General features: G+C 53.7%; 1 protein-coding gene across 5 annotated transcripts in view; it reads right to left on the reverse strand.

Annotated features, from left to right (window-relative positions):
• Nucleotides 1-19,043, reverse strand: part of NSD1 (nuclear receptor binding SET domain protein 1) — a 55,774-nt gene extending 36,731 nt beyond the window's left edge. For 4 of the 5 annotated variants that reach the window (XM_080353016.1, XM_080353015.1, XM_080353012.1 and 1 more), the window contains exons 1-4: nt 18,939-19,043; nt 18,049-18,746; nt 3,943-4,078; nt 961-1,133 (exon numbers count right to left, since the gene is read on the reverse strand). In XM_080353016.1, the coding sequence (XP_080209142.1) occupies nt 961-1,133; nt 3,943-4,078; nt 18,049-18,726 (987 nt within the window). In that variant the 5' untranslated portion in view covers nt 18,727-18,746; nt 18,939-19,043. The remainder of the gene's footprint in view (nt 1-960; nt 1,134-3,942; nt 4,079-18,048; nt 18,747-18,938) is intronic. The other variant, XM_080353014.1, reaches the window with a different exon arrangement.
• Nucleotides 19,044-26,283: the final 7,240 nt, after the last annotated feature.

Genomic DNA, 26,283 nt, shown 5'->3' on the forward strand with positions numbered 1-26,283 from the left:
GAAAGTTACTTGAGAGCATATAACTAGTTGTTAGGGGGCTGGGAACACAAGGAGAAGTCTTTAGAGAAGATACCAAACATGCCCTTGGAAAAAGAAAACCAAATGAGGGTATTACACCTGGGAACTCGCACCTGCAAGAGCAGTTATGTACTTAACTTATGTAAGTGCAAAACCATCAGATTAAATAAGTTAAGTATGTGACTGCTAATAAACCTCCTGGGATAAAACAGAAATCAGACACTGTTGCCTAGTATGACTATCTGCTCTCTCACAGTAATGCAGTGGCCTCTGTACTTCTTCACTTCAGCATTTCTAAAATGTTGATTTCTCCCGTCACCTTTCAGAAGGAGGAGAGCAGAGCCCTGCGGCACGTTCCATTATACTGGCTACAACTGCTCAGAGCCGTTACATTTGGAAACAGAGATGATGTGATGAGCCACAAAACTCATTCCCACAGGTTCACTAACAAAGCGTTTCCCAAGTGAAATTATAAGTCCTAACAGCTTTCTGTGAAGAGAATTACTGAAGCAGAGCTAAAATAGCCGCTGCTTTATCTCAGCCAGTGATCTAGCGAAGCGTGCAACTCCACCTCTGCTTCAGATCGGCCAAAAGAGGTGGCCAGAGAGCACGGGGAGTCATGCAGGAGCGCTGGGTAACGTGTCAGGAGGGGCTGCGCGCTGAACGGACCTCACAGCGACAGAGACCGGACTCTCCTGCCTCTCAGAACTGTCCAGGTCAAGAACAGCAGCAGGTCACGCTCCGACACCAAAGAGAACCTAGAAACTCCTGGCAGCTTATAAACCCTGCTTGTTGTAAGGATGCAACCAATCACTTCCCTGGCTGTGCTGCTGCAGTCGCTGCCACAGAAGAAAGCTGTCAAAGTGCAATTCCAGGATAAAGGAACACTTTGTACTGTGCAGATTTAAAGGATCAAATACATAGAGAAAACAGATCTTTCACCTTATGTTTGTAGCCTTTTTCCTTTTGCTTTCCTCTCCTCCGGAGCACAGGCAGCTCTTCAAACTGATGTCTTCCTTCAAAGAGGACAATAGCTTTCCCAGCAACCCAGGTTTTCTCCGAAGGTTCTCCTAAGGCATCCACATAGTACTCTCGGTAAGGTCTCCGATTGGAAACTATTTTGAGAAATTTAACAGAATTACCCCTTGCATATAACAGAATCACACAAAAAGAATCACAGAAACAAGTAACAGTTTGCCAATTAATTTTTCAACTACTTTTTGCTTAGTAACATTCTCAGTTCTGGGGATTCCCGCTCAGGACTAAGAGAGACCCCTTTGATCTCTGTGTTGCTATTATTTTCTTACAAACAATTGATTAACAGGTCTAAGATGGGTCATCTCCCTAGAGCAAATACTGCAGTTTGGCTGCAAAAAATTGCAGAAATATCTCATTTATTTTTTTCTTTGGGAGACACAACATCCTATGCAGGACATTTCTTTTTTGCTGCTCTCTGATTAATGATTAAACAGTCCAGTCCACTTGACTGTTGGGCAAGGGCAGCAGTGTGCTGTCAACACCCAGAAATGACATCTTTCTGGACAGGATTTACTCATACAGGTGGAACCTCTCCCACTATGATACATCCCATCTTGTTCAATGCTTTGTTCTCAAACAAACTCTTATTCAGGACATAAAACATTAAGAAGAGTACTTAAGTACACACATACTCTACAAAGACCAGGCGCAAAATAACAAAATGTTAGTTGCAATGAGTATCTCCATACTTTGGGCACAAAGGTGCAGAGCAAGAGGAGAAACTCAATCATGTGGATGCCATCAAAGGTTTTTTCAAAAGTGTTTTCTATGCGAGAATGGTGAACAGACACGGTGCGGTTAAGAACTGACCCGGTACTGGGTGTGCTGGTGAAAAAGGACAGGTTGCAAGCATTACAACAGAGCAAACGAGGCCTGAACAAGGGATAGAAACTTGTCCCTGCACTCCGCTGCGGCGTGGTTCATGTTCTCCTGGGGACACCTTCACCCTCTGCACACACAGCCCAGACTTTGCAGCCTGTCTGGTTTGTGCTGCCTCTTCCAGGAGCGCCAGCACAGCCCAGCCTTCAGCGCTGTGACACAGAGATTCCGACCCAGGCTACGCAGAGGATGACAAATAACACCCAGGGCAACATCGAACCAAGGGCAAAGATGACGGACTCATTCCTTCCCGTTCACAGCACTGGGACTCAAGCCACTGAGCCTCCAGCTTCCAGCTCCAAAAATCTTTTGAGTCAAGAGCTTGCTGAGAAAAAGCAAACTGCTTTAAACAAAACACCACATCTCAAATCTAGGAGAAGAGGCTTCTGCACAAGTGATGAATTTGAAGCGACCTGCCTTGTTCTGAAGGGCTCGTTCCCCTGGCAACGGGAGAGCCGAGGCAGGAGGATTGTGCTTCCTGCAGAGGGCACGGAGCCCAGCTGCTGCCCCTGCCCGAAAGCACCCGAGTTCAGAATCACCCGCTCTGCCACCTCAGCATCGGGGAGACCAACAGATTCCACACAGCCACAACTGGAAAATGCCATTTTCCCCAGAGCTCTGTTGGTTTGAACACAGGTAAAACATGATCGGAGATTCTATCATGGAGCTGGAGGTCAGACCTTGCTGGAATTTGTTAATAGCATGTTTCCTCCCTGCAGAATTCCTTTATTAGAAATCATTCTTCTAAGAGGGGATTACTGGACAGCTATATGCATTAAATACTGTCCAAAACTTCACGGAGGGAGATGCAGGGAGAGAATATATGTCTAGCATATTTTCCAGCAACATCTTTGACAGGAATTCGAGAGTTCAAAAGGGACTATTTAAAACAGCACATCCAGTATTATCTAGAATCAGGATGGATGCTTCCCAAAGGATGAAGGTGGAGAAATAGCAAGTAAGGAGACTATAGCAACCAGACTTGGGGATGACGTGAACACAATGTAGGAAAAGAGACACATGTCTCTAGAGAAAATAGCAGAGGGCTCTGAGCTATGGCCACTCTAAAAAAAGAAGTCACTTGGTGCTTTGGCCACAAAAACTGCAGAGAAACACATGGGTGAGTGGCAACCTCACCAGCCTACAGAGCTGCCAGTGGCAGACGGCACCATTTCAAGGGGTTTCCAGTTGCCCACAGGACAAAAAGAATCAGAAGGGAAAATCAAGAATAAATAAGCCTTCCACTCGTGGCAGTCTCCCCACAGCAGCCAGTGGGATTCTAAAAAGCGCAGTGACAGCCTTCAAATGAGCTGCAATTCCAAAAAAACTCACTTCCCCTCTGTTCTGTTCTCTCCATCACTCACCTGCACTTCCCTGCCTCCTTTCCCCCAGCTCCTCCCCTGACACACTTTCACATACATGGCTCCATCTCCAGGTTTTTCTGGTTATTTCCCCAGAAACAGCCCCTTGCCTCCTTGTGCCAAACGAGACCAAAACCGCAGTCACCTCCTCTCCACGTTCCCAGCACACCTTCAGGCACTCGGAGCTCCACCGCTCCACCCCACTCCCCGCTTTTCGGAGCCTCCCATCCTCCCTCTCTCCCAGCCTGGCCAACTTTCCACGTCCTCACACACTCCAGGTTTCCCAGCTCTGCTTGCTCACCCTTGTCCTCTCCCCCCGATTCACCTCCTTTTTCTCTGCAGATCTTTTACGGGAGGCTGCTCTGTCTCCTGCGCTGCCCTATGCTCAGCCCACCTACTCATCCTTCCTATAATCTGCGAAAAGCCTCCGTGTCCAGCATGTGCCACTTTCATCAGCCTCAGTCCCATCTTCCTCCTGTCATCTCCTTGAACTAGGCCTAACTTCACAGATCCAGGTCTTCCACAGAAGAGCCTGTTTCTTCATACCTTTCAAGGGCCAGAAACGGTTTTTTTGTACATTAATGACAAACTGCAGCACCCTGCCATATACAACACCTCCACTTTGTGGTCTGAGTAGATACAGTACCTTTCATTTTTGAGTGACAGTCCAGCACTGGGTCATGGCAAATCGTGCATGGCCACCATGGGCGTCTGTTGAACTTGGCCCAAACAAGATCCCCAACTTCATACTTCACTGGAGTAGGTTTCTTCTTGGCTTGGATCTTTGGGGAGAAACCAGAACACAAGAAATCACTAAAGCTCCAGATGCTTTTAAAGGTATTTGCCTCCCCAGATGCCATCTGGCCACCAGAGACATTTACATCAAAAAGCAAGTCCTGATTTTATTTAGTGGCTCTTACACCTTCTTTTTAGTAAAGAACATGACCTCTGGTAAACGACTGCACTCGGATTTCACGCATTTGAACAGGTAAATATTTGGAGTCACTACTAAGCCCCAGTACTTCAGTAACACCAATTTGTTCATTTCAAAGGTTGCATCATGCAGGAAAAAAAAGTAGTAGTGAGAGACAATGAAATACTTCTGACTGGAAGGAAGTGATGAGAACAGCAAATCAAGTGTTTATCAATTAAAAACAAAACAAAGTTGGTATGTACAAGCTAATAATTTCCCCGCTTCTCAGATGTGCCCAGGGAAAAACTTCACCATGAACTATTTTAAACCGAAGTATTTGAAACCAGAGGCAGGTATAATCAGAATCTTTTAATTTAGATGAGCAGAACTGCCATTGCTCTGCCCCAAAACTGCAGAGCAGGAGAAAGGGAGCACAATAGCAGTCGGACACACAGACAGACACACAGACTTTGCCTGTCTCCAAAACCCACGCACACGTATCAGCTCTACAGGAGTCACCCAAACCCTCTCTGCTTCCCAGGGCTGTGCAGCGACCTCGAGAATGCCAAAATCCTTCACCACACAGAAACCTGACACTGCTTAACGCCGTTTGTGTCTCGCTGTGGAGAAGCTGTTTGCCCAGCTCACCCTCTGGCTGGATGAGGCACCAGCTCTGCCCAAAGGAGGACTCAGGAGCTTGCTGGCATCACAACTAATTAAGCCAAGACGGGGTACAACAGGTTTCCACAGCCACACAAGTCCCCGTGTCCACTGCGGGGTGTCCTGCCTGCTCACCAGCACCAGCCAACATGTCTCAGGTGGGTTCAACGTTTTATGAACTCTAAGAAGCGCTGTGGGTATTTTTGCCGACCAGAATCAGCAATCTGCTCCTCATTAAAGCTGTCACAACTACGCACCTTCCCGCTTCACTTCTCCGTCCTGCTCACCACCATTCCTGCCGCACGCCTCTTGCAATTCACAGCTCAACATCCCAGCAACTAAAACATAACAGACCTCTCTAATAAAAGGCATATTCCACTTCAGGTTGAGTTTAATGGGTTTTCTTCAAGTGGTTAAAGAAAATCCAAAAGAATGAAGTTCTCTGTTCCATGTAAAAAAGCAGTTAATGATGTTACAGATGACATTGCTGGAATTCTTCTCACTCAATCATCAAAAGCCACGCAACAGCTTAGGGCTGGGCAGGAGCTCGGAGTGGGCACGTGAAGCAGCAGCGGGCGCAGCCTCTCGCTGTGCCGCTGCACCCTCCACCGCCACAAACACCCTTTTCTGGGACAAAAATACTCATCCGTGAGCACGGGACCCAGAGGTGCTGCCTTTGCTGGTGGCTTTTAAAATGCGGATGGGCTTTCAGATGCAAAAAACTTATTCTTTTGGTCTACTTCCACCTTGTGTTCTTCTAAACGTGACTTTTGCATCAAATATTTTTAGACATTTTTCAACCCTAGGCTTTAAAGTGCACATGTATATCATAACCAGCGATCTCCAATGTGGTGCCCAGTACACACACAATGTATGTGCAACCTACTGACAACTGTAACCTGAGCACAGGCAGCTGGATGGAGCAGTAAAACTGCGCTGGAGATTTGCCAAAGCCATTCACACTGATCCGATCCGAGGGACACCCACAACCCCCGCTCAGGCAAGTCTGCATTTACATCAACTCTTTGTCACCCTCTAATACCCCACACAGGCACCTGATGAAAATGTGGCTTTCAAGAAACTCTTCAGACAATGTTGAAACAGTTACCGCTCCTTCTGTATTCTCATTCCTTCCCAGTTTGCTCCCTCCATCCCAGCACTCAGATGTTGGCCCCACCAGTGGGTCCAAGAGGCAGCTCGGTTCCCATTCCCGAGGAAGAGCCCCAAGCCAGGGTTTTCCTCTCTACTCTCCCTAAATCCCACCACCTGGCTAGAGACACCTATACATTACCACAGAAAACAAACAAAAAAATCTGCTAGGCACTTTTAAAATTTGTAACATAAAATACCAACCCAACTATCAGGAGTGCAAGCAGCAGTTATTTCCAGGTACAGCAAGCCTCTTCCTTTATACTTTGCTGTCTGATGCCAGAATTACAGCCCCCAAAGCATTTATTTCTTGAGTCAGAATAAAACAAATTGCATTCCTTTTACAATTAACATTTACTATGCCAAGACCAAATTGCTAATATATCTCGATGGCCAAAAATGGAGCCCTGCAGTAATGACGACTTTTTGGTGAGTGAGGGAAAGCCCATGTTTTTTTAAACACAACCAACTTCAGATGTAATCCCTACATATGGTCAGAGCAGCGAGTGTTTGCCGACAGAGCACAGAAATGATCAAGTGTTTTAATAACAACAAAACTTATGAGCCACTGCACACCAGTTCGGTACCATGTTGTGACTCCAGTGGAAATACAACGATGAAATTCAAAGCGGGCAGGAGCCTGGGTTGGTGAGGGAGGGAGGACAGAGCTCCCCCGGGTTTTGTATTGTCAGAGAGTCAGCACCACCTACTCTGTTATCAACTGTTTGGCATTAATTTGCTGCTCAGACAGGACAAGCTGAACTGGAGGTGATATGCAGTATTTCAAATTACTTTGCGCTATTTTTGGAAAGAACAAAAATGTAACTTGTGGATGTTTTTAATCAAGTCTTCTCCACCAGTACGAGATCCCAAATGACCACTTGTCACTGAGGAAGGGATCACCAGCAGAAGGATTACACAAACACTCCTACCTTGACAAACACCTCCTGAGTTTGTACTATACCAAATACACGTTTTGCAATTCACTAAGTGAAGCTGAGCACTGACTGGGTATTTCATGAGGAAGCAGGCTTTCCCATACACAAAACAACCACACAAGCAGTATCTCTGCCCTCCAGAAATTCTCATCATAGGCAAATATGAAACAGACCTTTGAGATCATCAATCAAGCAAAGAAAGCTTATATTTCTAAGTGATTTTATTATTGTGCACATACTGTCAATCCTCGACTGTCTCTCAATCTTCTTCCCTTTAAAATAACCACATTGTTTAAAAGTACAAAAATAACACTTATCCAGTAACCACTCTTGGCTGTGTCACTTGAAGCTGCTGTTCAACCCATTGATCTTGCTGGAAGAGGTGGCGCAAAGCACAAGCCCACAAACACACAGCACACTGATAGCCACGGGGTCCACCTGTCCTGCAGCGCCGGTCACCTGTGTCACAACCAGAGCAGCACTGTCACCTCCAGCACAGCGCGGCACAGACACCCCGTGTGCCACAATGGCCTGACCGGCCAGGCGACATCGTCACAGGGCAATATTTTCAACACCATGTACCCAAAGAGTCAGGCTGTGCAGAGCACAAGCACTGACCTGCAGCCATCGTAGCCCTGCACACTTCAAGTTCAGACCTGCTTTTGAAAGCCACCACAGAAACATTTGGTCAAAATAACCCTGTTATAATTTATTCCTGACTTAGTTACAAACATGACATCACTCAACGCAGCAAGGGACAGAACTTGCTTTGGGAGAAAGGCTGGGGCAGTGAGAGAGATTGTGTGCAAGAAGGAAGCCATTGACCCCGGAGAATAATGAAAGATCCTGCCAAGCCTGTTTCAGGCACGAAGTGGCCAGAATCAAAGCCAAGGAAGAAAATAAAAGGAGGCAGCCACATCCAAACGATAATTAGACAATACAGTATAAACAATGACACTAAGAGCAGCAGATACCTGCCCAGGGCCCTGCAGCGGATGCCGGGCTATCTCTGAGCAGATCTCACCGCGCTCGCAGCTGCCAGGTCCGTCACACCCCGCACACGAGTCAGCGCACACACCAGCGCCAGGGGCAGCAGCAGCTCCACCGCAGAAGCCTCCAGTGCTCTCTACAAAGCCGCTTGTTCCTGAGGCAGCAGCTCTCGTGCTCCTCCCCGCAGCCCAACTACCCCCAGGACTGCAAACAAGCTGTTCCCATTATCTACTTCTTATCAGTTACAACTGGAAGCCTCGTGAGGGTCAGTCCGCTGTGTTCCTCAGCAACTTTTTTCCATAAAGTTCAATGATATTAGTGTTTTCCTGAACAGAATGAGATGACAAGGAGTTCACCTAATTCCTACAAGCCACCAACCCACCCATACGGCTGAACATCAACAGCTCTTTTTACCAGAAGAAAAAAACAATAACCTAACAAAATAAACTTGAGGGAGAAATTATATTTTAAGGCAGCTGGATTAGCCTGGGCCAAACACTCCACTATGGGCAGTATCTCCACAACCAGGCAAACGGTTGGGTCACGGTGTGCTGTGCCTTGATGCCCCAGCTCAGGCCATTTCACCATCACACAGCCCGGCGATTCACCCTCTGCCCTTGCAAAGGAGAGACAGCAACAGGGGCAAATTTCCTCTGTTAAAAGCCCTCCCAGAATTTGCCAGGAAGGGCATTCCTAAAGCTATCCTTAACGTTTTCACGACATGGGGCTTCACTCCAGCTGAAGTTCAACCTCATTGAGTTAACTTGCAGTTGAAGACAAAAGCAGCTCCAAGTTCAGCCCTCTGAGCTCAGGCTTATCCCTCTGTCCCGAGCCCACTGGATAAAAGTCCAACTCCTACCACTGTCCTGCTGTTAAGATGGGAAGGTGTAAAGAAGTCCAAGTGATCCACTCTTCATTATTTCATGCACTGAGAAATTAACGAATATGGATAGAAGGAAAAAAGGCAGGACTTGGGACGTAATCTCTGCTTGTGAATGTTGCATGGCAAGATAAAATGAAGATGAGATTAAGAACAACACTGAAGCAAAGTCAAGAACTGAAACTAATAACTGCTTGTGATAAAAGCAAAAAAATAAATTCTCATTAGCAAAGATTTTTATTTTGAAGAAGCTTTTCCGAAATCAAAACCAAATTGGTTGAAAAAAAAATTAAAAGAAAATTAAATTATATCTACTTCATAGCTTAAGAGGCATTTGAAGCTGAGCAAGAAGAGGCTATCAATCAAAGTTTTCTTGGTACAAAGTACCATTACAAAGCCCACGAGCTTTAAGCCTTTATGGAGAGAGGCTGCGATGCTGAATCGGCACCGGTGCAGGCTGAGCAGCAGTGCTCACAGGAATAAACAAACCCCTGCACGGGAAAGGGCTAAACCCGACTGGAGTAATTATGTAAAAAAACCCACGCAAACCACAACACCTGCAGGGTCTGTCTGCCAAAACCATCACCAGAACTACCACCACACCGGCACTTCATGGCAAGCGCCAAGTCCAATGCAAAGCCAAGTGCTGCACACTGAGGACACGCTCGGTGTCCCCACTGCTCTGGTCCTCTGGCTGCAGCACGGCAGACAAAAGCAAACAGGCGTCTGACCCACGTCCTTGTCTGAAAAAAGGATATTGCCTCTTATCTGGGACCGTTATCACGCTGAGGTGTTAAATACTCACTAATTAAATATTCACTAGCAAAAACTACAGCGGAGGTTATGATACAAGCCAAACTTGTGTTATCTGCATGCTTGTGGGTATTTGTTGTCTTTGGCTGGTTTTTAGGAGTATTTTTTATTTCTTTTCCAGACTGTAGCAGCCTACAAATGCAAAGGGCACTACATAGGCAAGAACTCCTATAAAGGTTAAAATCAAGAGAGCTGATAAAAAATAATTCATACATCCCAAAGCACTTCTGTCAAGTTCAGAAGTTATAAATGTACAGATTTTAAAGAACATACCGAGGAGACACCACCAAGCCTCAGACACAGAGATAACTGGTTAACCAAGATCCTTTTCCTTACAGACTGGGTAGAACAGCAGTGTGACATACAGATTTGGCACTTCATCCCAATAACCAGAAATGCACCCGGCAGCAATGGTGGGAGAGGAGCGGTCCCATCTCACCCCTGTCCCCGGTGGAGGGAAATCCAGAGACACACACACACATAGCTGATTCCAAACCACTGCCTGAAGCAGAGGAAAAACTCCCACGCTGGTTATCTGCATACATTTTAAATGATAAACCAAGTTCTCTTTAATACAGATTTAATTGTTTCAAGCAACAGAGGAACTGAAGGCACTACCAGAACTTTGCAAAGTCTCACAAAGAAAAATTGACAAATATCTTATGTCAGAGAACTAGCAAAAATCCCAAACTAAAACCAGGTCATCAGGTCTGCTCCCTTTTCAGCCTTTTGTGCTCCTTTGTATTTCCAAACAAACTGTTCCAGTGTGCTGAGGTATCTTTGTGCAAGGAATTCTCCATTCACTTTTTCCTAAAAAATACCAAACCAAGAGACACCCCATTCTCTGGCTAGTATGCACCACCGTGATCGATTGCTCTGCCCACCTCAACACTTCTGGTTTCTCATACACAAAAATCAAATTCTCTGTGTTTGAAAATTAAAAACAAGCCCCCAGTGTGTTAGTTCCGATGACTGTCTCAAAGTTAATACTAGCTACACTGCTATTTTATTACATATAAAATTTGTTTCCTGAAGGCCCCAGCAGCGTGAACAGGCCACCCCCAGCAGCACTCGCCAGATACTGAATACAACCCCCAGAATGAGTTTCCTACCAAACACCCACACAAACAGAGCTGTGGGTGCCGCTGGCTGCCGGACAAGCCATTCATTTGTGGCTTGTGTAGCTTCATCCCTGCCCAAGCCACAATGACACCAGGCAACAAGCCGAGCAGGTCAACCTGGTACAAAACTGCCGCTTGGGCCATGCTACAACAGCACTGAAGGTGCCTGGCCAGGCCCACCAACCCTCACAAGGGCTGGGAAATAGAGAAGACACACAAGGACTTTTCCCTCAATTTGTTTTTGACGTTCTCCCAAACATCCAAGTGAAATAGATCTTGATGCAATATTCACAACAATCACAGAAAGTCAGCACATCAATTTTCACAAGCGCTTTTCCATCCTTCAACAGAGGCAAGGCATGCGTGCTGAAATCCCTCCTGGCTTCATCAATGCTTCTGGACACACGTGAGATGGATGTGTACCGAGTCCATCTTTATCTCTGTCGCACATTTAATCACTGCTGCAAAGGTACAGTGAGCAGCCACACCGAAACCAGAGTTCTGGTGTAACAATGGGGCTGGGGCATCGCCCTCCGGGTCCAGCACAGCAGCATCTTCATCCTCCCCTCTCCTGGGCACTGTGGTCAGGAGCACACGCTCAGATCAGCCCAAGGAGCACCCGAGCTCCCACCCAGCACCAAACCAGTGGGACGCCCAACTCTCCACTTCCCAGTCTGCACCAGAGCTCTGCAGCCACACCAAACTCCTTCATGCCACCACTCAGCTCCCGTTCTGCAGTCACCTGCTAGAAGGAGCGTGACATGTTCCTGAGGGACCCCAACCACACACCTGTGCCCCACATGTGTCTCCAGTAGCACCCCCTCAGCACCATGGCTCCAGCACTACCGACAAACCTCGTGAACTGAGAAGGGAGGCTCCTATCATCCCCCAAAACAACTGCAAAGACTATGCTCAGAAATCTCCAAACCTAAAACGCACAGGACATGCCACCCACACTGGACTCACTTCCCCACAGGCTAAACCATTAATTGCTCTGGTCATCGTCCTGTCCCACAACACCAGCACCAAACCATTGCTTTGATGTTCCACACCTTGCCACCTGACCTTAACCCCAACACCTCACTCACGCCAACACACCCAAAAGTGAAGCAACATTTAAACTTGCAGGAACTATTTCAGCAAAGCAAACTGCACCTTTTCCTGAGCCTTCTTGCAACATTCCTGCAGCAGCACAAAAGCATCGCTAAGTTTGACTCAAAAATCCACACAGGTCAGACGCTGAACTCACATTTGCAACACGTTCTGTAACTCAGCAGTCTGCAAATAAAAATACTCTGATGCCATGAAATTATATGAAAGCAAGCGAGGCTATTGTTGATAGGTCTAAATTCACTAGACAAAAGTCTGCACCTGGGAAGCGTTTAGGAGTCCACAAATCAATAGAGGTTGAAAACTGCTACTCTAATTCAAAGCAGACTCTCGTACAGACCTTTTCTACCCATTAACTTGGAAATTCTGGCAATGCCTTAACCACCATAAAGGATTTAACTCCTATTTTACTGAGCGAAGACCGCATTGCACAGTACAGATGGCTCTGGGCAGACAGAACAGAACACAGGTCATATTTTTCTAGTATGAAAAATGGCATTAACTTGTTTGGGTTTTTTTTTTTAACTCCCAGGACAAGCCTCCCCCTGCTAGGATTGAGTTTCTTTCTTCAGGTGTTTCTATTCCCTGTGCCTTTCTAAATGCCCAAGCAAATAACTGTAAAAAATAATCCAAATTACTATATACATGAAGCTGTCAGTCACAGGCAAGAAAAACAAAAGTATATTCTAAACAGCCGGGCTCAAAGTTGATCATCACCCGTAATACTGATTTTTGAGTTAATATCTTTTTAAGAAACACTGTCTTAATTATAACTCAGAAAATACTACGTTTTTCCTTGGGGCTCAAGTACCTTGTTAATTGTATCCAGAGTTGACACCTCTTCAGTGAGCTACAGATTTGTTCAGTTAACATAGGGATACTAAAGAAAACCCACTTATAGTTGTTACACAGCACACAGTTTAACCCCACTCCTGGGAATGGGGTGCAAGGAGAAGCTGCCGAACTACAAGAGGCAACCAGAGCTGTGACTTCACACAAAACACAACTACATTGCCCTGAAGTCAAACACAACTGCTTCAAACCGAGCCACTATGGTTGATTTTAGCAAGGGCTCAGAAGCAGCTGTAACAGCAGAACTACAATCACTGTACCCTCAACAACACAAGATTTGTTAGAAAAAAATTAAGGCTCCGGTTCTGGGAGATGCACTTTTCCAAAAGAAATGGGCAGCAAGCAAATACAAAGATGGTTAGTGGAGGTCACAGGCCTTGAGAGGCAGCACACATCCTAAAAAAGCACCTGTAGGAGCTGATTTTGTTGGTACCGTTGGCCATTCCTTCCTGCAGCAGTAGCAGGCGATGCATTAATTATGCCACCCATACAGAGCACAACCTGCCTGCTGAATAGCTGAGTGAAGTCTACACTCCTCTGGCAACGACCTGAACTAGAGCCGTGAAGTATTAAAGACTGTGGACAGTACGTGAACCAGGACATTGCTTGAACAAAGTCTCTCTCACCCAAACTTCTTTTAAAAATTTTAAATACAGAAAGCAGAAATTACATAGAGGTTTCTGCCATTATATTCAGCAAAAGCTCACCTTTGAGACTGCCCAATCTGCAATAAAATACCTCTGGTTTTGCTATTTGCACACAGACGTGTTCAGCTTCAAAGAGCTATGTGGCCCCATGTGAACTGCGAAGGCATCGATCATTCAAGTTTGACTCCACATGACAGATACCCAGAACATCTATATTTACGAGAGAAACCACAGGTCTTCCTGTAACATCAGACACACAGATATTTCATACCTAATCAGCAATACTAGATTAGAGAACAAATACAAATGAAACAAGAAGATTAAGAGCAATCACAGCCAACTGCTAAAATAAATATTTCCAATATTTCCGTTGCTCTGGATCTTATAGACTGATAAAAAAACCAGCTGTCACCCAAAGCGAGCTGCTCCTCACACCCTGGGCACACTGTCCTGCTGCCACAGCGTCGTAACACCCACCCGCTCGCACCACCACAATGAGGAGGTGATGCAGCGCTATCACATCAACAAAGCACCAAAGACACTAAGGACCACAAAAATTTATGACTGAGCAGTAACACAGCCCAGGACAGTCCCCCAAACGTGGAAAATATCCTTTCTGGATGCCCACCATGGCTGAAGTCCTTCGCGGGTAAGTTTAGATCTGCTCGAGACACGAACGCACTTCAACACAGGTGGACGCCACCAGATCGCGGGGTCAGGCGGGATCCAGCTATGTGCTCTTTTCTGAGAAAAAATAAGGTCTTCCGAACAGCATAAATCTCAGCGGCAGAGAGGGCTGTGTGGAACATGGGCCATGGACGGACAGCAGAACAGCGAGAGCCTGTTCTAACCAGGTGCGCGTACAGGGAGACTGTGCCTGCAGGAGGCACTGAGAGCCAGGGGAATTAATCTCCTCACCAGGAAGATGTCAACTGACCAAGGAAATATATGTTCCATGTTCAAACAAACCACTGCCATGCCTATTGTGTCTCGGGGATATAACATTACCAGTAGCTGGTTACACTTCAAATCGACAGTCTGTAGTAGGAGATTCAGAAATGCTTAAAGGAGTAGCAATTATCACATGGCATTGGTTCCTTTATTTATAGCCAAGAGAGAAATGGCACTAAACATGTCAGCTAATAAATGAAGAACCAGAGTAACTCTCATACAGGGAGACAAACACTTTTTAACAAGAGTACTCTCCCCACAGCAGCAGGATTAATTCTAGGCTTAAAGAGTGGACTTTGCTGGCCCTCGGTACTTTCAACACAGTGCATATGGTGTGGTTCTGGTAAAGAGCTTCCTTCCAGCAGCCCTATACACATGCCCAATTTATTTCTTACATCCAGCCACTGGAAGCAGCCATCCTTAGTGATGAAAGATCTGGCTCTGGATTTCCCTGTACCTCATTTCCTTGCTGCCATTACCCGAACATCACAGCCCTACAGCGTGGAGCTGGAAAACGAGGGAACAGCACGAGAAGAATGAAAAGCAACGCTAAGTGAGCGCCTCACGCAAGCTCTGCACATCCCACAGCCTGAAGCCATCAGGGTCCTGTGGAAAAAACAGTGTGTGAACGTGTAACCCAGCACTGCACACGTACCAAGAGTGGCACACACGTATTCGAAGGCAAGAACTCTCTGCTTCTGAGAGCTCGACCCTGCAAACCAAATGACTCTAACATAATTTGAGGGTAGCAATTAAACATAAATAAATCAACAAACTGGCAAAGTAAAATCCAAGTAATGTGGCAACAAAAGTTAGATTAAAAAGCAAAACTTCAGCATGAGAATTCTGTCAGAAACAAGCCCACTTGCTCCAATTCATAAGTAAACTAGTTCAAGACAGACCTACAGCGCTCAGACCTTGTGTGGCAGCCCGTGCCCTCCCCGGCGCTGCAGCCTGGGCCAAATTCTCCCTCCAGCTCCACACAATGTTGTCTAGGACCTCTACAACTTGCAAAGGCGAGGAAAGTACTAAAGACAAGCTCGAGTCAAGGTGGTAAACATAAATTAAAACAAGAAAACCAAAAACAACACAGAAACATCCATTTTAAATTTAAATGGTGATAACCCAACACTAATTCCATGCGCACAGGGAAGCTGCCAGCAGTCACTACATCCTCACTTGTGGAGCATAAACAAGACCCCACAACCTCTGCTGTAATTTCCTTCTCTTCAAACACAAAATCTGGCAGTAGCTTCTGGGGACATGGAGAACTCCAGTCAACCTTTACTAAGATTAACTCAACACTTAAAATAACTTCACTTCAGAATATGCGCATCCCTCTTTACAACTGAATTGCTACCTGAGCATCCTCTCCCCCCTGTCTGGCGCAGGGGATGCCAGGGCTATTCACAAATCCCCTGCAAAACAATACCTGCCGCCACGTCACCTACCCAGAGGCATTACTTAAACGCTGGACTTTGCATCCCACTAAAGACTAAACCAAATGCTGACCCTTCTGCTGGAAGCACTCTCCACATTTTGGAAATGAGCCTTTTCAAAATCGCAGTGATCTGGTGAAAAATTCAAAGCTTGCAAGGGGCAGACACAGAGGTCTGAGACACACACACACTTTCTTCTTGGTGAAAGAGGAACTTTGAGCACCACTGGGCACACTCAAAGCTGGGAGCTTAAAGAATAAAAGCTCTGAGACAGTGCCACTGTAAGGTGGAGGAGCCCCATCATCAAGCTAGGTAAAAAGGGATTATCCGAAAGAATAGCCCAGCTATGACATGCCACCCTAAAAAGAGCAATACAAAACTCCCTGGAGTTTATAGTTGTTGTTTTGGGGTGTTTTTTTAAGTTTCAGCAGGCTCTCTCTCTCTCAAAAAAAGGGTTACCTAAAACCAAATTAAACTAGAATTAAATGCCTACAGGAATACACAATATGAGAGGCAAATCTGGTTATTTCTAGCTACTGTGTCATGTTCAGCAACTGAAAGCTTTTAACTCTCAGTGATATGGAGATATATCCCTCTCTTTCCATCCCACAAGCAGCAGGGCTAAAAAGAAGGACCACTCGAACAATGTGCACTTATTAAAGGAAGAATGCAAGACTCAAGGAGAGAAGGATCTCAAGCTGTATAAAAAAATGCTTTTCTTCTTTCTATTTTTTTTACTGAATGCAACTATGCTTTTAAGTCACCAGGCCAATTCAGCGAGGTGAATGTCAAATCAGAGCAGACAGGAAGGCAGTTTTACTGAAAAGTCAACCCCTCGTTGCATATTCAAATAACAGGCTCAATTACTATGACACTTTTGTCACCGTACAAGGTGCAGTTGTGTGGAGCACATTGTAAAACCACTGATAGCAGAGGCAAGTGTTGTGAAAGTACCTCTGACGGCTTCTGTTTACAACGTGAGACCCTCCCACAACCGCATCACTGAGCACATGTCTGCTGAGAGATCCCTGCTTTGCCCTGCAAAACAAAGCTAAGAATATGCACAAACCTCAGACCAACAGCAGCCTCCAACCTGCAAAGACTAAAAGCAGAGTCTCCGCAAGGAGACAGATTCTTCCCACGGAACACTCAAGGGGATCTGCAGACCCGGAGCCACCAGAGCTGAGCCTAAACTGTGCCACAAACAAATTAAGCTGCTGTCGGTATCTTCCTGAAGTCACCCCTTCCGTGGGCACTCTGTGACAAGTGCTCCGCATCTCCCAGCACACACAGCGGGAACACAGCGTGCTCCCAAATGAACACAGTTGGAAGCCAAGTGTTTCTCTCCAAGTGCTGCATGCACCAGTAGCATCTGTGTGTCCGGCACAGGCGGCTACACTGGAATTAAAGAGAGCGAGATGGTTTCAGTGTCAGTACTGCCACGAGTTAGATTTTCACACCACGCATCAAGTAATACTTAAAACTCCGAGTATCTGCCAGTAAGGAACCTTAAGCTTTTGGAAGCATGTTTAAGAAATTTACAAAATACTGAAGAACTGCAGGAAATAGACATATATATATCTGCAAATAAAAAGCCACACTGAAAACCAACCGCAATTACACTTGCATTTGAAAGCATGTTATATAAAAAAAGTTGAATGCATCTAACTCCTTTCAGAACTCTCAAAAGTTCAAACAGTTTTGCTTCTTATTAACCATAGCAGAAAATGAACTGAAGGAATTTTGGGATGTAGAGAGCAATCAGAAAGAAAAAAATGTCAGCCTGAGTAGCAAGTAAGGTTTCCCGTCCATGAAGGTCTGTCAAGCCATGACACGGCCCCTCCCTGGCCACTGCCAAAGTCTCACGGCTTGTCTACCTCAAGCGAGGCCAGACAAAGAGCCGTCTGACAGCGTTAAAGCTGGAGGGGAGAGCTCTCCTCCTGCCCTCCTCATCTCCAAGAACACCCCTTGTGACTGGGAAAAAGCTCCACCGAACCCGGCCGCGATCCCCTCTTCCCGGGTGCAGGGATGGTGCCGCTCGCTCCGCAGGGAAAGCGGCAGCGGGGCGAGCGCGGCCGCTCCGGGCACAGGTGCGCGGCAGAGCCGCTGACAGCCCGCGGCCCCGGCCCGGCAGCCCCCCGCGCCGCGGCAGGGTCCCTCGGCAAGATGGCTGCCCGCCCTCGAGGGTGCCGGCTGCGAGGGCGCCCGGCCCGGCCCCGCCGGCCTCCGCCGCAAAATGGCAGCGGCCGCGGCCACCCGCCTCCCGTCCCGCGCCCCGCCGGTGCTTACGAGCTTCAGGGCCGCGGGCTCCGGCTTGTCCCCGGGGCCGCCGTCCAGCACCGCTGTCAGCACCGGCTCTGCCGGCTGCAGGCACGGCGGCTGCGGGCTGCTCGGGCCCTGCTGCGGCCCGGGGCGGCCGCGGCTCCGCGGGCCGGGCTTGGCCACCTCCTCCTCCCCGTCCTCCTCCACTACAACCACCTCCTCCTCCTCCTCCTCCTCCTCTTCTTCTTCTTCGTCGTCGTCGTCGTCGTCCTCCTCCTCCGGCGTCTCGGCGCCGTCCTCCTCCGCAGCCTCCTCCGCGCCGTCCCGCAGGAGCAGGGGGAAAGCCAGGGCCCCGCGGGGCGCGTCGGCAGCCAGGCCGGGTCCGTCGGCGCCGGCCGCCGGGTCCTGCGCTGCGGCGAGGCGGGGGGGCGGCGAGCCGGGGTCGGGCAGGGCCTCAGCGCCGTCGGCGGCACCGCCGAGGTACTCGGCGTTGATCATGGAGGCCAAGTCCTGCAGCCGGCGCAGCGGGATGTAGCACGACGAGGGGTCCTGGCCGTACACGGGCTTGGCGGCGGCCAGCTGCATGGCCGGCGGCTCGGGGCCGCGGCCCTCGCCGAAAGGGCCGCCCTTGGCCTCGGCGGCCGCCAGGGAGGTGCCGAACGGGACGAGGCAGCTGCGGCGGCTCACTTCGCAGGCCTGCTCCATGCCAGGCCGCGGGCATCCACCTGCGGGCACAGCACAATGGGGTCAGCCCGGCCGCCGCCGCAAAATGGCAGCCGCGCCCGGGGGCCCGCTCCGCCGGCCCCGCCGTCGCCGCGCTAGGCCCAGGCCGCGGCCCGCCGCCCGGCCCGGCCTGCCTCGCCTCGGGTCCGCCCGCCTCGCCGGGTGCCGCCGTGGCCCCGCGGGGCGCCGCTCACCTGCGGCCGCCGCGGCCGGCTCGCCGCCTGCGCCCGGTGCGGGCCGAGAACGAGACGCGCCGACCCGGCTCGGGCAGGCCCCACCAGCGCCGCTCCGCCGCCTCCCTCCTCCCTCCCCCGCATGCGCGCGCCCGCCGCCGCCATCCCGCCGGCGCGCGCCCCGCGCCTGCGCGCGCGCCCCCGCGCCCGCTCTTGGGGGTTCAGCGGCGGCCAATCAGCGCGCGCCCGCGCCGCCCCCCCCCTCACCCCCCTCGCCCCCCGGCGGGCGCCCCCCCCCCCGCGCGCCGCCAACCCAGGGGGGTGGGGGAGGGGCCGCTCAGTGCTGCCCCCCCTCGGCGCGCCCGATGCCGCCAGCGGCCGCCCCGCGGCCCGGCCTGCCCCGCTGCGCCCCGCTCCCCGCCCGCGGCCCGGCCCGGCCCGCCCGGCGCACATGGCAGCCCGGCCAGCGCGGCCCCGCGCCCTCGGGCCCACCGGCCGCGCCTCCATCTTAGGCGGCGGCGGGTGGCACCGGGCAGCCCCGCCGAGACGGGGCGGGACGGGACGGGGCGGCCCAGCCGCGCCTCACCTGCGGTCCCGGGCGCCCCGGCCGGCAGCTTCCCCTCCGCTCCGCCTCGTCGGCCGCGGGGCCGGTGGTCAGGCCGCGGGCCTGCGAGTGGCGGCGGAGCGGGCGCCAACAAAATGGAGTCGGCCGGGCCCTGCGCCCTGGCGGGGCACCCGGCGGGCGGCGGCTCCTGCCCGGCGGTGTGAGCCGCCCGCCCCGCCTCGGCCGCGGCCCCGGCCCCGGTCCCCGCGGGCAGCCAGCGGGGCGGGAGTCGCGGGCCGCCGCTCGCCCCCGCCGGGCTTTGGTCACCCCCTGCCATTGTCCGCCGCGCCCCGCGGGCCGAGCCCGGCGGCCCGGCCGCGCTCCCCCGCCGCCCACCCGCGCACCGGCGAGCCGGGCCGTCGCCCTCCCCGACGCCCGCCGTGCCGAGCCTCGCCCGCCGGGGAGCGGCGCCCGGGTGCCCGCGGCCTGGCTGTCCTCGCCGGGCTCCGCCGCTCCCGGACAGCGAGCGCCGCGCTCCCGCCCGCCCTCCCGCTGCCGAGCGACGCGCAGTCGGCCCCGAGCCCGCCTGCTCCCCCGGGTCGGGCCGCCATCGGCGCTCCGCTACCCCTCCTCGGCCGGCCGGCGGCCCTGCGGCGGGCGGCGGCTCCGTCGCTACCTCCAGATGGGGGCCGGGGTCTCTGCCGCCAGCCGCGCGGGTCCGGGCGCCGCGCCACGCCGCCGCCGCACCGGCACGGCTGGGCAGGCACGGGGCGGGAGCGGCCGGGCGGGGGGCAGCGACCGGGGCAGCGCGGGGATGTGGCACCGGGGCGGTGCTGCCCGCACCGCGCGGGGGGCAGGGCCCGGCCGCCCCCCGGGGTGCCGGGCGGGGAGCTGGGTGCCGCCGCGGGGCTCCGGCGCTGCGCTGCCCGGGCGAACCCGCTCCCCCCGCCCGCCGCTGCCCTTTGTTTCCCCCCGGCCGGGCCGTGCGGGAACCCCCGGCCGTACTGGTGCCGCGCTCCGGGCAGCAGCTTCTCTGCACACGCAGGCGGCACCCGCTGCCCAGCCCTTGCCGCCCCGCTGGGGCGCAGCCTTCGCCCACCAAAACCAGCATCCTGGGGCGGCTGCAGGTTCGCACCTCAGCAGGGCATCTCACCCCGTGCCCTGCCTGCTCCCTGCCTGTGCATGCTGGCAGCTCCTCCAGGGGCTGGTGGCTTCCCCTGCTGCCCCTTTGGCCCTGCACCGGTGTTTCCTCCTGCCCTGCCAGCGTCCGGCAACGGCACAACCATTTTTCTCCAGCACCTGCCCCAGATGGGCCACACTGAGGTCCCCAACCTGTTGTCCCCAGGCTGCCACGCTACCACCGTGGAGAAACTGCTGCCACGTTCAGTCTGGCATCATTCCAACGCACCCACGGAGGGTGGGGTAACTTGGCAGGAAGTGCCATGGTCAAAGGTTTTGCTCTTGACTTGTTTGTACCTCCAAGATCCCAGCCTGGGGCTCGGCCAGCGGTACGCGACCCACCACAGGCCATTGTGCCCGGTGCCCATGTGCTGTGGTGACACATGGGAGCTGGAACCGCAGTGTGCCTGGTGCTGGATGAGCTCAGCACCGAGACCTTGGATCCACACGGTCCTTCTCACCCATGCAGAGATGGGGCAGCACCCGGCATGGCTGGGGTCACCCCGTTTGCTCTCGAAAGGGGAAATAGGTCTGGCACAGCCCATCTCCCCGGGGGCAACTTCGGCTGCAGCGGCCACACCCGGGCGGGGCCCAGCAGCCAACTTTTCTCCTTCCTCTTTGGAGCAACCTGCCACACACGTTTCTGCCACGTTCCCAAAATAGAGCTCATGGTTTATTTATAACCCCCTGGAAGGGGTAGGGCCCTGTGAAGGCTGGGAGCACCCAATGTCTCCCCACAGCCTGGTGCTCGAGATCCAGTGAGTGAGGACTGACCTGGAGAGAGGTTTAGGACCATCCCCAGCCTGGCCTTGACTGTCATCAACTGCCCTCATTCTGCTGATTTGCCCCGTTATGCTGGCGGAGCAGAGAGAGGCAGGGGTGCCAGTGGGGCACATCCCAGCCTGGGCACTGGTCCCATGCCCGGCCCTGTGCCACCTGGGTGCCACCTGCCGGGGGCTGAACCCTTTGCTCATGGGCACGCGGCACAGCATAGCTCCATGGGACACTGGTGGGCAGGGCCTGTAACACTTGGGTGGTGGTCCCCAGGTGGCTTGGGGCACCCCTAGGCATGTCCCCATCCCACTGCCTCTCTGGCACAGCCCTGCTGGCTGTGCCCAGTGGAGCCCCACGGTGATCCCATCATTGCTCCCCGCATTTGTGTGGTCACTGGTGTTGGGAGGAGCGGGGTGCGGGTGGTGAGATGCCCCCAGGTGCACTCCCTGTCTGCTGTGTCACCTCTCCCTGCGCCGCGGCCAGCGCTCGCGGGAAGGGCCCTTCTCTGGCCCCTCTCTTCCGGCACAGGAGCAGAAAAATGGCAGCCCGTCCGCCACCACTCTCCCGCCCGGATGTGCGGCACGGCGGACAGCGTGGGCCGGCCATGCCGCTGCCGCACAGGGCTTTGCCTGTGGGCTCCAGCGGGGAGCATGGGCAGCCGGCAGCCTCACGGGGTGGCCTCCCTGCTGCTGGGCTTCACCCGCAAGCACCCCCGTCCCATGGCCGGGCTCGCTCTCCTGCTCCAGCCGGCTCCCCGGAGCGTGCCGGGCGCCTCCGGAGCCGTTCAGGCCAGCGGCCATGGAGCCGCACGGCACTGCGGGCTCCCTCTGGAGGCCCCAGTCCCCATTCACAGCCTGGCACGGTCCCCCCATGGGAGCAGCCCTATTTCCCCATTCCCCCTCAGCTGATGTGTAGCTGTAGCTCCAGCTCCCGCCACAGCTGCTCCCCACCGCTGCAGCGAAGGAGAAATGAGCACAATCCCGCATCGGGGGCTCCTGCTCACTCTCCCCAGGGCAGATGGGGGGGTCACAGCCGGCTGGTGGGGAGCCCCAGACCCCAGCACAGAGGAAGCTGTGGCCCACGCAGGTCCCACGGGAGCCATGGGCAGGCTGGGCTCATTTGTGAGCTGCTCCTGGCCACAGCTCTGCAACCCCCAGCAGACATTTAGGTGCTGCAGAGATGGGGGGGGGGCAGGGAGGACCCGTGGGGTATATGAATGCAGGGAGCATCATCGTAGCCCTGCACCAAGTGTCGGAGAGGGTGGCTGGGAGCAATGGCTGTGAGGCTGGCGCTCGTCTGGGAGTGTGGGCGAAAGGGTTAAGGAGCTGCGGCGGGCAGGGGAAGGGCTGGCCCGGCTTGGGGAGAGGAAGGAAGCAGAGGAGGAGAGGAGAGCATCCTGCCCAGAGGGTTTGCTGGGGGCCCCTTTCCCCAGGGAAGAGGCTTGCGAGGCTTGAAACCACAGGGGATGGAGCGGTGGAGAGCCAGGGCAGCCAGCCGGGCTCAGCCTGGCTCTGCGGCAGCAGCACCGGCAGCTCCGTGCCCGCAGCTCGGTGCTTGCAAGCAGGCAGGGTTGCCCACATCTGCCTGCAGAAGCAGCGCTGTTTTTTTCCTCACTGAGCTAGTGTGCCTTTCACAGGATCTGCTCCCTGTGCTGGGGTGACTCTGGCCTTCTACATCCCCCCCCCCGTAGCCCCCCTGCCACTCACATGGTCACCCAAAATCTCAGGGGGGCAGCGCCAAGGACAGGCAGGGCAGGAGCAGCCCTGGGATGCACAAGGACAGTGGGCGGTGGGCAAGACCCCTGCCATGAGCTGTGCGGGACAGGAGTCATCTCTGCCGAGCCCCTGCGCTGTCGCTCGGCTGGGGCTGACTGGGGTCCTGTCACCAGATAGTCCCTGAGGGACCAGGTTGTCTGGTTGGGCGCTACAGCTGCTCTCAGGGATTTCCCTGCTTTCCCAGCCTTCAGGCAGACATGCTGCCCCCCCACGCACAGCGGAAAGGGGTGTACAGGAGACCAAATGGGCAGTAAGGCTGAGCTTTCTCCGAGCTTCGCTCCATCCGCCCAAGGCAGAGCCAGGTTTGCCAGGCTCCCATGCCCACATGCCCTCCCCATGCTGGTCCCTGTCACCCGGAGTGGGTACGAGCAGGATCCACCACATTTGTACACGGCGCAGCTCTGCAGCCTGAATCCCCCTGCCCTGCCCCACTCCCAGCACCATCCATCTGTGAGGGCGATGGGATGGACAGTGGAGCCAGGATCCAACCCCATGCCGCAGACCATTTTTCCCAGCCGAGCTTGTCACCTCTCCAACACAGTCCCACGGCTGTCCTGCCGCAAAGAGCACTGTCACCAGCCGAAAAGCCGTGGGTGTGCAGCGCGGGGGGGCTGCCCGTCCGGTCCCGTTTGTGCCCGCCCTGCGCAGAGCTGCTCCCGCTGGCCAGGAGATGGGGCTCGCAGCCCGGCTGGCCCCGCCGCCCGCTGCGAGAGAGCCGGGCTGTGTGTTTGAAGGGGGGGTGCTGGATGTGCGCGGCCGTACGTGTGCGAATGGCGATGCAGGGAGCAGGGGGTGCTGTACATGTGCATGGGGTGCGGCGTGTGTGGAAAGGGTACGCGGGGTTGCGTATGTGCGTGCGTGGGGGTTGTGCGTGGGATGTAGTGTGTGTGCGTGGCTGGGGGGTGGGTGCATGCATGGGATGGGGGGGGAGTGTTTCTGTGCATGGGGGAGGCTGAGGTGTGTGTGCGGAGGGGTGCGGGTGTGCGCGTCCAGTGTGGTGCAAGTGTGTGTGTGTGTACGGGAGGGTGTGTGTGCAGGGGCCTGTGCATGGATGGGATTGTGTGTGCAGACATGGGAGGGGGGACAGGTTGCGTGTGTGCCTACATCTGTGTGTGTGTGCAGTGTCCAGAGACGCGGGAACTGCTGGTGTTTTGATTCCCCTGTGGGAGAGGAAGAACAGGGCACCTTTTCCCTGCCCTGGCCCATGGGGGCTCTTCTTTCTCCTTCGCTGCCTGAGCACCGGTGGTCCACATGGGGCACAAGCATGGGACAAGGACATGGCACGCAGGCCGTAGGACATGGGTTACAACAGGCAGCAGCTGGCAGAGGGGCAGTGCCAGGTGGGAGAGGCAGGAACCTGGTGCCTTTCAGCGCCCTCAGCCTCATCCCTCCCTGCCCGGGGGTAGAGGCTTCTACATCTCACAAAAGCCAAAGATTCTCCCCGGAGATAAAATCTGGTTGCTTTTCTCTTGGGGAGAAAAGACAAAAGCAGCTCCCGGCCCCACAACAGAGTCGTTAAGCAAAGGCGTCCAGAAGGCTCTCCCACATCCCGGGAGCTGGAACTAGGAACCAGACCTGTCCTGGCCCCTGGGGCATTTTGTCATCCCCCAGGACCCAGAATCCCCATAACGACTATAGCATCTCTCCCACAACTCAGCATCCCCCCAAGGCACAGCGTCCTCCCCCAGGACCAGCAGCACAGGGCGGTGGTTGGGAAGCTCCTCAGCCCCATTTATGTCCCACAGGGACCCACACAACACATCCCAGAGACATCTAAGGGGGACCCCAGACAGAGGGTGGGCAGCGGGTCCCTGTCCCCAGGGCTGGGGCGGGCAGGGTGCCCGTGGGCATGGCTGGGCCGGGGAGGGATGTCAGGTCCCAGGGGGCAGGCAAGTGGAGGGGGGAAGAAAAGGGGGGAGGGTGTGTGGGAACGCTGTCTCAGGAAACCAGCGGGATTTACTGGGCTACACGCTAAATCCCCCTCACAAAAGGGGACTGTTTGTGGGGACAGGATGCCAGTGGCTCAGCCACACTTGTTTGGCCAGCAGAGCCTGGCGGATTAAGGACAATTGGTTCAGCCCTGACAGAAAATACCAGGAATGTTAAACAATAAACTGCCTCCAGTTGTCGCGGGGCTGTGGCACGCCCTGGGCTGCCTCCCTGCCCAGCCATGGCACCGGCTGCCCTTTGCCCGGCAGAGCCGGCTCCAGCGCAGCCAGCTGGCACCCGCTGCTGCAGCTCTGGAGGATGCCCAGGTGCCCGGGGATGGGGTGAGGACCAGGCCCCTGTGATGGGGCAGGTAGATGGGGACAATGTTGGGCACCGCCAGGATCCTAAAAGCATTGCTGGGCTGAGCTGGTATGGGTTGGACTGTAGGGATGAGGCACTGCTTGCACCAATACTAAACAAGCAGGGACAAAGTGAGGCTGTGGCAGGGGGTGGCAGGTCCTTGCTCTCCATGTACCCTTGTGTCCCCCCAATCTGGCATTAAGGACTAACAAACCCACCTCCACCTCATCCTTTGAAATTGGCTGTACTCCCATTTTCCAAGGACAGTGCCCAGCAAGCAAGAGCCATGCAAACCACATCAGGCATGGGGCACCGTCTGCCCCCAGCATGGAGAACCCAGCCGGGAGTGAGGTAAGGACAAGGTGGGCACGGCCCCCAGGGGCTTGAGCCCCTCCCCACGCACCCATTCATGTTTACCCCTGCTCAGGGCCGGTAGCTGGGCAGCCCCTGTGGGCAGCCTGGGCAGTTTGCCCTCCGGCGTGTGAATGCCCCATTCAGGGCTGTGCAAAATGCATTGGTTCTGGCACATTAGCGGACAGCTGGGATCCTTCCCGGGCAGGCAGGCTGCCGGGACAGGCAGGTTTCACACCTGCTAGTGGGCTGTCTTTGTCTGCTGCTGCCGGCCATGGCAGAGCAGAGAGCAGGGCTGGGGATGGAGGCTGCGAGCATGCCCCCAGCAGCCCTGCGAGGGGTGTGATGAGGAGGGGACCCCAGGGTGGCTCTGCAAACCGCCATGCTCCCCAGCACAGGCAACGCACACGCAACCCACAGCTGAGCTGAGCCCCCCTGCACAAGGGCAGCTGCG

Source organism: Nesoenas mayeri (assembly GCF_963082525.1).
Source record: "Nesoenas mayeri genome assembly, chromosome: 14".
In the NCBI taxonomy this organism is placed as follows: domain Eukaryota; kingdom Metazoa; phylum Chordata; class Aves; order Columbiformes; family Columbidae; genus Nesoenas; species Nesoenas mayeri.